General features: G+C 32.9%; 2 protein-coding genes across 2 annotated transcripts; both read right to left on the bottom strand.

Moving 5' to 3' along the window:
* Positions 1-437: 437 nt before the first annotated feature.
* On the bottom strand, positions 438-3,496 carry LOC11436346 (apoptosis-enhancing nuclease). Its single transcript, XM_003597576.4, has 7 exons — positions 3,306-3,496; positions 2,558-2,709; positions 2,319-2,452; positions 1,934-2,160; positions 1,623-1,829; positions 1,099-1,179; positions 438-923 (listed from the first exon to the last, which is right to left on the bottom strand). The coding sequence occupies exons 1-7, from the start codon at positions 3,344-3,346 to the stop codon at positions 665-667; spliced, it is 1,101 nt and encodes a 366-aa protein (XP_003597624.1). The 5' UTR covers positions 3,347-3,496; the 3' UTR covers positions 438-664.
* Positions 3,497-7,779: 4,283 nt separating this feature from the next.
* Positions 7,780-12,827, bottom strand: LOC11434757 (inactive protein kinase SELMODRAFT_444075). Its single transcript, XM_024775983.2, has 10 exons — positions 12,582-12,827; positions 11,637-12,037; positions 10,975-11,132; positions 10,798-10,892; positions 9,612-10,654; positions 9,115-9,275; positions 8,915-8,991; positions 8,640-8,787; positions 8,357-8,506; positions 7,780-8,173 (listed from the first exon to the last, which is right to left on the bottom strand). The coding sequence occupies exons 2-10, from the start codon at positions 11,818-11,820 to the stop codon at positions 8,102-8,104; spliced, it is 2,088 nt and encodes a 695-aa protein (XP_024631751.1). The 5' UTR covers positions 11,821-12,037; positions 12,582-12,827; the 3' UTR covers positions 7,780-8,101.
* Between the last annotated feature and the right edge of the window lie 206 nt (positions 12,828-13,033).

Below are 13,033 nucleotides of genomic sequence, written 5' to 3' on the forward strand. Positions count from 1 at the left end.
GGTGAAAATTGAAAAGGAGAAGAATATATCACTTTCAATTTTAAATTAAATTTATGTTTAATAATTTATTATTTTAATTTAATTTAATTATTTGCATAAAAATATTCAACACAAGAACCAATTTTCCGTTCAACGAATTAATAGAATAAAAGTATATACTAGTTTAGTTTAGGTGCCGTGTTCATGAAAGCTTAGATTAACTTGAATGATGCAAGGATAACATTATTTATCTAGCATCTCAACAAGTGGCAATCTAAATATCCACTTAGATCTAAAATTGATCCGTTGAAATAGGATCAGGATCAGAGACGACTCTTTTATTTTATTGATGAAGATTAAAAAAAGTTCATCTTTCCGTTTAGTGTGGCTGATTTAAGGCTTAATCACGGTTTATATTTGAACAAAATTAACGGGTGTCTCTATTAATTGGAGTCCAATCCAGTAAATTCTTAAGCACCTGCATGTTTAGTATCACGAAAGCATCTTGTAAACTGTTTGGTAAGTAAAAAAAAGCATCGCTATACTGTTCAGCAAAGCCATTGCTACCAAATGTAGTTTCACACTAAATGTGTGTTACCACCACAATAAGACAGTACTCCAAACATGACCTAAGAAAACGCACACAGTTGATTTGTGTTATAAACAAACCGCAATGATCGATAACTCAAGCTTGCGCCAATCTTGGCTTCAAATCCAAACACCAACACCTATAATCTGATTTTGAGATGGCATAAAGTTCATCTGGTGTGAGGTTGTCTAGTTCCTTGGATCTCCAACTGTCGAACATGTCCAAGATGTTGTCACTCGGAGTCAATGTTCTGTAGCCTTTTTCCTTGTGACTTTGACCTCGTATTCTCTTGTACAGTCTCATCACGGAAATACAATCTTCATATGGATTGTGAGTGCCGGTTTGGATATCATAACTGTAAAGCAAAAGCGCAATTACATTGAAGACGGGTTAAAAAACATGTTAGGATCATATTAAAATACAGTAGCTAATGGTCATACCACAGATATGTAACCGCGGCATATATGCAGGTCAACATAAATACACAAGTGGACTAATTAAATAATAGAGAAGGGAAAAATGTAACTTGCCCTAGATATGTTCGGGTAAGATACTTGAGCGAATAGCAGACCAAGTTTGTCTTCATCAATGGACGGTACTTTGCAGTGTCTCTGCAACACAAAATATGAGCACAGGCGACATGTTACTTTTATAATAAATACAAATATCTGCTCACAAATCAGAAATTGTACTTCATTCAACAATAAAATTTCCTACAGCATTTATTCAGATTATGAAAAATCCAAGCAATTGAATAGAATGGATCACCCAAATCTGGAAACTTATTTATGTTTAACAAAAAAAAAACCTATAACAACTATACAGTTCAAGTGAATTCTACAATGCACCTTATAACCTTGTAAGTGACAAAAAAGGGAAAAAAGCAGATGGAACTCGGCAGTTTCCGATAATTGTTTTGTTTTAATTCATTCATCAAATAAAAAACAGCAAGTACTTAGAGAGCTGAACAGGAAAATAACTGAAATAACTGGTTGTAAAGAATGATTTTTAGAATGATGAGCACAACTGAATTGGTTACTCAAGAAACATCTACCTCATCAAGTGATCAGGATAACTCATTCCCAAGCAATCCAAATCATGTGCCAAATCATGCCCTACAAGAAGCCTGGCCTTTCCACCATCCAACCTAACTTTTCCAATGGATTCTCCATTGTATAAAATTTGCAAAATCTTTTCCCGAACTTCCTTAAGTGGCATACCATCTTGAAGATGCTCTTCTGTCAACCCAGTTATATCATACCTGAAAAATGTCAAACAAAGTCAACACCATTGCTCACTATTCCTCATCTAACTCTCTCTTTTGATAATATAGGAAAACAATCATACAATATAAGGATGAAGTACCTGTAATTGGTAACAGGGATTTGAGGTTTTACATATGTGTGGAAGATTAAGTTCTCATCTTCATCAACTAAACACACTCTAGCACAAAGTTCCAGAGATCCATCACTTCCACCACCAACCATTTCACAGTCCATAGCAATTGCTCTCGGGAGGCAGTCAGCATCATTTTCATCAGAAGAATCCAGAAAATTATTATGGATGTTTGTACAAGGAAATTCGTTTGTCCCCTGCAATAGTTCCACACACAAAGTTAACGTTCGTACAATAACAAAACAAAAGACACGGGAAACATCCATTGTAAGCAAGTTTTATTAGATGATTTGAATAGTAGACATAAAAAACTGTATCTCGTTTGAACGTTTTCAGTTCCTAATAACCAACTTACTAGAGGAACAGGGGCAGCTAGGCGACAAGTTTCTCTATGGTCACTGAGAGAAGCATGACTGTCAAATCGGGTCAAACAAAGTTGACAACCGTACTGAGAGAAAACCGCTGAACAAAGTCCTTTAGCCAAAGGGCCTAAAACATAGAGAAAACAAAAGAGCACAAAAAGAATTTAAAATCAGTTACACACAGCAAGCCATATTGCTGAAATTGGATCAAATATGCAAACTCACAACTAACCGGTTAGATGTTCCCTAAGAGATTCAAAAGATTTGCAATGCTTTTCACAAACCACACATTTAGGTTGATGGATAGAGTGGTAAGCGGTTTTCATGTGCTCAACAAGATATTCTTTCTTCTTATATTGCTTATAGCATGCTGAGCATTTGTGTCTGTACAATGCGGGAAGAAGTTAGCTACTTTAAACAAGCATATGCAATTGAAAAACTCTACCTATGAACAAGAAAAGCAAAAGTACAGATGGTTTGTTACTTTGTTTGTATTGACTTATTTGAGTTTATCTATTGATCACATAAACACTTGTGCAGCTACTTGTGAGAGCTTATGAAAACAACTTATGACATGTCCATAAATTGTTTTCAGCTTATTTCAATAAGCTCTCCACGATAACTTATGAAAACAACTTTATTTAAAAACACTGATCACGACATTGACACTGAAACGTCAACACAGGTAGTCATTTGAAAAAATGACATAACTAAATGTAATCACATGTGTCAGTCAAACACCGGAAACGCTTTCAATCAGAAGTGTTTGTGCTGCAGATTATAAAAGCAAATTTGAGAAATTATTATATAGAAGATACTAGTTAGGGCACATAAATGAACAATAACTAGAAATTATGAAAATTCCAATTATTTAGTTTGAGTAGCTTTCAACTGAATATTTACAAAGCATGCAGAATGATCATTGTAGAAAATAAAAAGTATAAAAACGAAGAAAAAAATGGAGGAGTAGAAATGTTTACCTTTTGGTTGGGGGTTCAGGAGGATCTTCTTCGTTGTCCATTCCGATTATTGCTGAAAGGAAATGCAACAATTTAGCGTATCATTGAAAGAGTGAAAGGTAAAATCAGTGAAACTCTGTAAACCCTAACGCGATGGTGGAAGAAGAAGCGGTAAGAACCCTGTTTCTTTATAAGTCAAAATGAGACCGTTTTATGATAAATTAAGCACCCATTAAGTTAACCAAATTATCTTTAACTTTGTGGCAAAATTTTAAATCTTACAACTTACACAAATCTAAGTTTTTTTTTTTTTAATTTAAATCTCAAACCTTACATATATTATATGTTATGTCAGAGTTTATCAAAGATTTATTAAATAATTTGATAATTTGCTATGAAGTTATTGAATATGGAAATAAAAGAATAACAACATTTTCAAAATACAAGATGCTCGAGAAATATTCCCTAAAAAAAATGCTAGACAAATACATTTCCTAATATTTTAAGTGTCTTCAATTTTTGGGTATAAAATGAAACAATTTATTATTATTTTTAAAGAAAAATGATAATTTATGTAATCTTTGATTTTGTAATGAGTATTAAATTATCATTAATTTAATATTTATATATCAGTACATGCTTTATATATATAGGGTTAAATATTTTTTTGGTCCTTATAAATATATCAATTTTTTGTTTTAATCTCTCTAAAATTTTCCTTCAACTTTTAGTCCCTATAAAATTTTTAATCACTACTTTTGGTCCCTATTTTGAAGTTAATTTTAGTATTTTTTTTAATGAAATTGTCCAGAAATGTGTAGAATATTGTAAAAATATTTCCCAAAAAAATATAACTTTTTAACAAAACATAAATTTAATATGAATTTTTAACCATCAAAAATATAAAAATTCATATTAAATTCATGTTTTGTTAAAAAATCTTAATTTTTTTTGGAGAGATTCTTATAATATTATGAATTTTTCTGCAAAATTTTGTTCAAAAATATGATTTCTACACATGATTTTACTTTAAAGGAGGGACCAAAAGTGAAGATGGAAAATTTTTTAGGGACTAAAAGTTGAAGGAAAATTTTAGAGGGACTAAAACGAAATGTTTGTATATTTATAGGGACCAAATACATATTTAACCATATATATATATATATATATATATATATATATTCAAATTTTTGGTTGTATAAGATAAATCGGTATATGGGCCTCAAATTCATACAAGTGTCCTTTAGAGAGTCTGCTCTTTCATTGTCTAATTGCAAGTAAGTGTCTTGTAATAAGAGGAGTAGTTATGAATCATGTGCTGGAGTGCAATCATATATTTTAGTCTTAGAAATTTCGACTAATTCACTTGTAATATTGTTGTAGCACATTATTCGATTGGTAAAGAAAGGGGGTTGTTCACTACAAGCTATCATCAATGTCCGGAAAGATGGGTTGCATCCTAGTTAAAATGACCTCAAAACTTGGTCCAAGAATCACTAGGATCCTAGCATAATAAAGGACCATGATCGTATCAACAAGAATAATATGTGTGGTTCAAAATACATTTATACATTTTGAAGCAAATCAAATTTTTAGTATACCTAGTCCTAACAGTCTAACAATGGATACATTCACTTGGGCGCTAGGCAAAACTGATTTTTACTCGATAAGGTTTGGTTACCACACACTATTGTGGTATTGACAGAGCTAAGTAACCACATATCTTATATTCCTAACCCTATCGATCATCTTTGGAAGAAGTTTTGGAAAATAAAAGTTCCACCTAGCCAAATCAATGTTCTTTTCAATTTTTTATGGAATATCCTCGTGAGCTTAACTCAGTTGGTAGGAATAATGAATAACATATGCAATGTTCGGGGTTCAAACCCTGACCACCACAAAAAAAAAATCTACGCACTATAATTCTTCTCATAGTTGATTCACGAAACAAAAACATAAATTGTCCTATTGTTTGCCCTAATCGATCTTCATATTATGAAACCCTAAAACAGACATTCAAAAAGTGTTAGTTCGCTGAAAATATTTGATTTGGATCCCTATTAGGAATTCAATCGAAGAACATTGAAGACAATTTCATCATTTCGCTAACAAATATGATCATGCAGGTATCTATCCAAGTTCTAAACATTATAGCCACAATTATTACTACATATGGTGTGCCAAAAATTAAAATACCTTTGATGGCAAACAAACACCATCTCATCAACCAATAAAAAACACCATAAATTACCTAAAAATATTATCACAGAGAATTGAAGATTTTTGATTAATGAATAACACAAATATCACCAAATACTTGGATCAATCAAAGTTTAAATAAAGCATCATTATCTAACAATGTAATATAAAACTTCATTTTCTCAAAACCTTAAAAGTCGATGTAGATAGATGCATTGACAGATTCAGAAGATTCACGGCGCTTCAACTATGAAATTAGGATTTCAATTGGTAAAATGAAGCAGTTGTTTGTTGGAGAAAGCATCTTAATCCTAATGTATGGGCCTTAGATTTTTCTATATGTTTAGGCCTAAGAGCCCTATTTCTCATCTTTAGATTTTTTGTTGAAGAATTTCTTTTTTCACCTTGATAGTCTCTCGTGCATCCTCTGTTTTACCTAATTTATCCTCGTTCAAATTATATAATCTTAAGTAAAAATATGAACTTCATATTATAACAAAATATCCTCATTTTTCTAGATCAGATACATAAATTATTCAATGTATCTAAAAAAGTTAATTGTTTATTGTAAAAAGGACCGTAGGGTGTAGTATATGAGAGAGAGAGAGAGAGAGAGAGAGAGAGAGAGGGGGGGAGAGAGATTGTCATTTTCCCACACAAAGATAGACAATCACAATCCCGCAAATATTGTTTTAAGAAGTAGACTATGTCTTAATATCTTATAAAAATAGTCGATAAGTTGGATGATAGCAAATTAATTGCTCAAGCTCCATGTAGTCAAATCATGGAAGATTTTGATTTAATCTCAATATTTTATATTATAAAATTAAAATATTTTATTAACCGTCTAATCTTGATCGAACGATCATCAATATTTCGAATGCATGAATGTGTGATTTTGTTGACGGTGGTGAAAACATTTTTCAAATTAATTGATAATACTTGAAGATTGGAAGTATGAATATGATGATTTTTCAACTCAAAATCAAAATCAAACCCACTTCACGCTATTTCCATTTGCTAAATTAATTGATAGAGTACTTAAAGATTGAATATTGATGAAACTGACTTTACCTCTACTCGCAGTTGAACCTTTAAACGAATCTTCATCTGTGTTATCAATTTACAAAGGATAAATATATGTTTAGATATGTGGAGAAATGCTACTTTGGAGAATATGAAGCATGAATCACTTTTTTTATTAATTTTTTAGAAAATAATCACTTTGTTATTAAAGGATTTAAAATTTGATCAAATTTCTTTTTCTTTTTTCATCTACTCTCGTAACTTTTTTTTTTTCTTTTTCATAAAATTCATTTATGTGAATCTTAAAATTCTATGAAGTCCTTAGAAACCCTAAAAAAATTGTAAGTCTTTTAAAAAAAAGTATGTTAACTAGTGTCACTTATTAAGGAAACAAAAAATGATTAAATTTTGTATTGAAAATAACATTTCTTACACTTTTAAAAGGTTTGACCATACAAATTCAAAATAATTTTATGAAATCTGGTTCCTTAACCAGTGCCTCTGGTATTTGTTCTTAAAAAAATCTTTTAAAATCTCAATCGAATACACCATCCTACTCTCCTTAAACCTATGGCAATTGTTGAGCTTGTTTATCATTACTTATAATAAAGATATGAAGACAATGAAAGGAGAGTTTGGCCTTGAGGATAACGTTCATGATGCCTTGTTACTTGTTATGTGAATATATAATGCCAAAACATGTCACAAGATCACGTTCAGCTTCTTAGCATTGTCAATTGTCATTATCAGCCAACCTAGATCACTTTGTTGTGCATACATTCAAAAGTTACACATCATTATTAATCATTAAAGCTAACTCAAACTGATTTTTCAAACTCTCCTCGTTTTTTTGCTACTTGCTGGTTAGACTTACATGTTCATAAGTTTTTCATACACACATCAATAATCAATTTTAAGAACTTTAACACCTTTTTACTTGGATTATACATTTCTTTAAAAAATTAATATGAACTCAAACTACACAATATCTGGTGTATTTACTATCAAGAACTTTTTTTATCAAGAAAAACTTACTCTTGTACAAGACTCGTTCTGGACCTAGATTCATTGTTGTAAAGTTTTCATGTGGTTTCGAGCTAAACAGATCATGACCATTGATTTAAGATCAGACGGTTCAAATTTCAATCTCGGTTTCACATAATAAACAATCTCAAACTTTTATTTAGATTGGATGGCTGGCAGCTGTAATTGTGTCTTGCAGTTGCAGTAGGGAATCGAAGTCGAGTAAAGGCACATAAACAATGGAAAGAGTTTACAAAAAAGCTTTTTTATCCACTTGGAGAGCAATAGAGCATAGAAGAGCCATATACTATAAAGCTCCATGAGTTTGTCCAAGGCCATTTATACAGGCACATGTTTACAAAATTTCTTAAAAGAATTTCAAGGGTTTAGCTTCTATTCTATATATTCATTACTTTGTTAATCCTACGTTCCCTCTACTATACAAATACAAAATTATATCATTGCAGAAATATAGAAATAAAACTATAAAATCCAAACGTAGGGTAAGAATGCAGTTTTCACAGTGAACCACTTTTCCAATAGGCATGTCTGTAGTTTAGTTCTTAGCTTCAAAGGGAAGGAGAACCACCATAATGGCGTGGCGATTCCATGACCGTGTCACCCTCTAGTATTCGCAAAACCTTTGATCAAACAAGCACAAATATTACTCCACGCCAAAGTATATTAGAATAAAACCATTGCCAAATAACTAAGGTATGATTAAAGCCTATATCTGTTACAATCAAGTTCAATGGAATATGCAAATGTAACACATTCATATACAACTTGACCAAAATAAAAATCTATTGAAAAGTCTTCCTTACCTGTGACATGCGTGGTCTAGAGTAAGGATCTCGCCTTATGCATAAGGATGCCGCATGTATCATGCAAGAGACCTCATGTTCTGAATAGTGACTTCCCAACATTGGATCAATCAGCTCCTCAATGGCATACTCTTCTAAAAGTGGCCGTGCCTGCTTATTATAAAATTCCCTCCGACAATTACTCAAGGAAAGTCATGAACAAGGCAAAATATCGTAACTCTACTGTCATATTTCTCTCAATTAAGAAACACGATTAATTAGATAGAAATGTCATTTAACTTACCCACTCAGTAAGACACTGTTGTCCCTTGGGCCGGTTGATATCCACAGCTTTGCGCCCTGTCACAAGCTCCACTAATACCACTCCAAAGGAATAAACATCAGCCTTTTCAGTTATTTGTCCACTTTGAGTATATTCAGGAGCCAAATACCTACATAGCAGCGACATAGGTTAATTGCATCGTTGTTATTGCATTGTATAGTTGGCAATGGAACTAATTAAGGAGTAAAAGACCATTCCCTCAAAAAAAAAAAAAAAAGGAGTAAAAGACCACATACCCAAATGTTCCAATAACTCTAGTCTCCTCTCCAGTGTCTCCATCAGGCTGCCACCTTGCAAGTCCAAAATCACCAACCTTGTAGAATTTACCACAATCAATTAATGAACTGAACATTACAGCAGATAGATGAAATAATTATGCCATTAGTTGTAGAATATAAAGATTCCATAGCACAAGGCAGGACAAACAGAACACTACCAGTGGCTCAAAATCATGAGTGATAAGAATGTTGTTAGGCCGCATGTCACGGTGAACAATGCATCCCACCCTGCACTCTTCATGAAGATATCGCAATCCACGAGCAGCCCCGACAGCAATTTTCTGACGAGCTGACCATTCTAATGGTTTCCGTTGTCTCCCTGAAAGACTTCCAAGTAACGTATTAATTTACAAATTACAGTCAAGACAGTATCAGCAGTAACATTTAGCCAATATATTGCAAGTCCAATCTAGTATAGCTTAAGGACATATGTAAATCCCTTACCTTTTCGAATTGAAATACTATACCCAATTTATTTCCCTAATAATTGATGAGACTAATAACTTTTAAGAAACATATACGAACTTAGCATTTTATGGACTTAAACATTATTGCACGGTGAATCATGAATCAGAATGACTTCAGTAAGTTCAAGCAAATTCAGAAACACAATTCTATCATGACATCATTTAGTATAGAAGCGAAAAGAAATTACCATATAAATGAGTGTCCAATGATCCGTTGCATATATATTCATAAACCAGCAGCCTTCTCTTATCCTCAATACAGAAGCCAATCAACATAACAACATTCCGGTGCTGTGCACAACTCAGGACTTCTACCTCTGAGCAGAATTCATGATCACCCTGAGAACTAGCCAATTTATGTTGCTTGACAGCAATGACTTGCCCTTCTGGTAGAGTTCCTCTGTGAACAGATCCAAATCCTCCTTCTGCCAAGAAGTTGGCTGGTGAAAATCCACCAGTGGCTAGCTCCAACTCAGCATAGCTGAACCATCTTGGAGGTTTTCCAAATACCGGAGCTTTGTGTTGACATATTGAACATAATGGTGGTGGGCCAGGTGCGGCATTTCTAGATAACGCTACTGCTTCTCTTACGCTTCCACTGAATTCCATGTTAGTCTTATAAGTTGAGTTTTCAATTTCGGCTTCTCTGTCAAGCCTTGAGAACTTTTCTAGCAAAGCTCTAGTTGTAGACATTTGAAGCCTGTCACAAGATCTCTCTGAGTCCGATCTTTCGTCTTCACGTTGAGATGATTGTTTATGTAAAAATAAATCTGCAATCCACGGCTGAAACCTCAAGCTTGCAGAAGAAGCGGACAAATTTTCACTGTCTGTGTCAGAAATGATATCATCAGTTTCTTGATTTTCGGTGATAGTTTCCTCTTTCTTTGACTCGACAATGATTTCAGAGGCGAAAAACGGTGAAGTTCCAGGATCAGAGCTTGAAACTGATGAAGTGCCAACTTCAGTTGCAGTAAATGATGTCTCTAGCTCGGGGCTGCTAGTAGGTGTGACAACTTGTCCTATTGTGGTGGAATTAAAAGAACCGTTTTTCTTCTTGGCTTGTTTTCCAGGCATCACACGCTGCTCGGAAGATAATGGACATGTTTCTTCAAGATCCTTCTTTTGTGATCCAACCAAATTCAAGCGAAGCACCTTAGCTTGGGAACCTTTCATAACCGCAATGTTGCACTGCAGCTCTTCCATGCATTGTTTTTCCTCATGCTTGAGCTGTCTGTAAAGAAAGCAATACCAAAATACAAGAACACAAACCAAATTATAATCACAGTTCAATAAAATAGTATACCCGAAATTGAGAATTCGTCAATTTTGTTTCAAATTTCTAATACAAATTATACAGTATCGATAGACTATTACTTATCTAATACGACCCAATTGGCTTGAGCTTTCTTGGCTTCTGCGGCCACTGCTCCACAAGGTGATCCAGAAACAATTTTAATCCTGACATTTATCTGTCAAACAACAACGATTAGCTTAGCATATATCGATACAAACACAGTACACAATAAACCTTTAAACATTAAGGCTACTAACCTTCTTTGGATCATAGACATCATGGAGCTGAAGGATCATTTGAGAGCAAGAATCAGTTATATCATTTTTGTGCTCTGAACTAGCTCCCAGGATTGTTGACTTCTTGTGTCCATTAGCACAGTCACCAGCAAACCTCGGAAAACCCCATAATTTTCGGCCTATGCAGGTGCAGTAACATAGTTAATTACACAAAGAGTAAGAGTGAAGGTTCAAATAAACGAATAACAAGGTCCAAAGTCTTCAAGAATCAAGAAAGTTAAATCAAACCATGTCATCCTACAACCTTTATGTTCAGACTTCAGATATCAAAACAAAAATTACAAAACTAAATCTATAATGTTTATAAAAAGTAAATAAATCTCTATGACAATAGTATAAGAACCAAATGATTCAGTGTATGTTTAGTTTCAAAGTGGGGAGAGCCAGAAGTAATTTTGCCTATAGAATTGATTTTAACTTGAAACTAAGATTTGTAGCTTTTGATTCATACACTCAAATTTTAACTAAAATCAATTAATTCGAAATCAATATTTGTTGCTGCATAACCGAACACACACTTAGTTGAGAAACACAAATATCAAAAAGGTCATGCACCAACAAATATCAAACCAAAACACAAGTACAAAAATAAGCAAAACAAAAGAATGCAATAGAAAAATGACCTGAACTTTGTGAAGGTACAACCACTAGCAATGTAATGCAATCACCAGGTTGAACAACATGAGTTAGAGACCAAACAAGAGCACTCTTTGGAATTTCCTTCGACGCCTTGACAGCAACAATAACCTTTCCAGCACCATCAGAACCTTTTTCATGCTTCCCTCGCTTCGATAGTTCACGACTCATTATCACAACTAAACTAATAACCCGACTAAAATTGCCTATCACTCAATAACTATAACCATCATAGATTCTTTATTTTATTTTTTTGGCTCTAACTAGTTTCCTTAATTTTCTATAAGACTAAACTAAAAAGCGAAAGAATCTAATGACAAAGATTCCTCTACAGAAATAGTAAAATGTTACTGACATCTAAAGTGATCCTAGAGAAGTGTTTTATATCCTGCAAAATCCCACATTCAAGTTAAATAAATCAAATAACTAAATATAAAAAAAATTCAATAATGCAAAGTTCAATCAATATCAACAAACATTTTAAGTGCATAAGAAATTAAGAATGTGAGACATACACATAGGTCAACTATATCATTTCATTGCTATGGAAGAATGAATGAAGACTAAAAACATCACTGGCCACTAAAAAACAATGAGAATAAGGACGGCCAAAAAAAAAGATCCAAATCTTTCTTTTTCTCTATTATTATATGCTTTATCAAACATTATATTAAACTTCAACACATTCAGCACAAAAAAGAAATATAAAAAACAAAAACCAAAACACAAAATAATGTACTAGTACTCTCTAGTCTAACTAAAACAGTTCATATATATATGAAAACCATTAACAAAAAAAAACAATACTGTAACAAAAATATCATCAAAACCAAACATTATAGCCAAAAGCATGAAAACAAAGAAACACAAGGATAGTGACCCTTTATTTATTATTGGTTCAAAGTTAAGAAGGTGAAGTGTATGTTACTTACATTGTAGCATTTTAAGTTCCATTGAACGGTCATTGATGAAGAAGCAGAGAGGTACAGAAGAGAATGAAAGTGAAAATGGTGTGAAAGGGAAGAAGGAATGGACCACTGAAAAAATGATGGGAGATTTAAAGCAAAGATAAGAAAGAAGGAACAATCCTCAAAGAGTATAGAGAGTGAGTACAAATATGGTTCTGTTCTGATGAGTTGAGTGTGTGTGTGTGTGTTGACAGAGACATGGCAAGAAGAAAACACAGAACCGTATTAATTGTTATTATTGTTGTCATAAACTTTTCAAAATATAGACATTTTTATTTCTCACATTTTTTTAGACTCAATTTTGTCTCCACAAAAACAACTAAATTAGTCATTTACATGATGATAAATTAATAGTATAAAGACCAATTTATAGTATAAAAATATCATACACTAATTTGAGTGTTATTTTTTTGAGA

This window comes from Medicago truncatula, chromosome 2 (assembly GCF_003473485.1).
Source record: "Medicago truncatula cultivar Jemalong A17 chromosome 2, MtrunA17r5.0-ANR, whole genome shotgun sequence".
Lineage (NCBI taxonomy): Eukaryota > Viridiplantae > Streptophyta > Magnoliopsida > Fabales > Fabaceae > Medicago > Medicago truncatula.

Excerpts from the sequence above, each read along its gene's own strand:
- LOC11436346 (XM_003597576.4), bottom strand. The coding sequence starts at position 3,346 with ATGGACAACGAAGAAGATCCTCCTGAACCCCCAACCAAAAG. Across the intron at positions 2,161-2,318 it reads TAGCTGCCCCTGTTCCTCTA|GGGACAAACGAATTTCCTTG; the intron begins GTAAGTTGGTTA and ends GAACTATTGCAG. Across the intron at positions 924-1,098 it reads CTTACCCGAACATATCTAGG|TTATGATATCCAAACCGGCA; the intron begins GCAAGTTACATT and ends TTTGCTTTACAG.
- LOC11434757 (XM_024775983.2), bottom strand. The coding sequence starts at position 11,820 with ATGAGTCGTGAACTATCGAAGCGAGGGAAGCATGAAAAAGGTTCTGAT. Across the intron at positions 9,276-9,611 it reads ATTGGACACTCATTTATATG|GGAGACAACGGAAACCATTA; the intron begins GTAATTTCTTTT and ends GAAGTCTTTCAG. Across the intron at positions 8,174-8,356 it reads CTAGACCACGCATGTCACAG|GTTTTGCGAATACTAGAGGG; the intron begins GTAAGGAAGACT and ends GTTTGATCAAAG.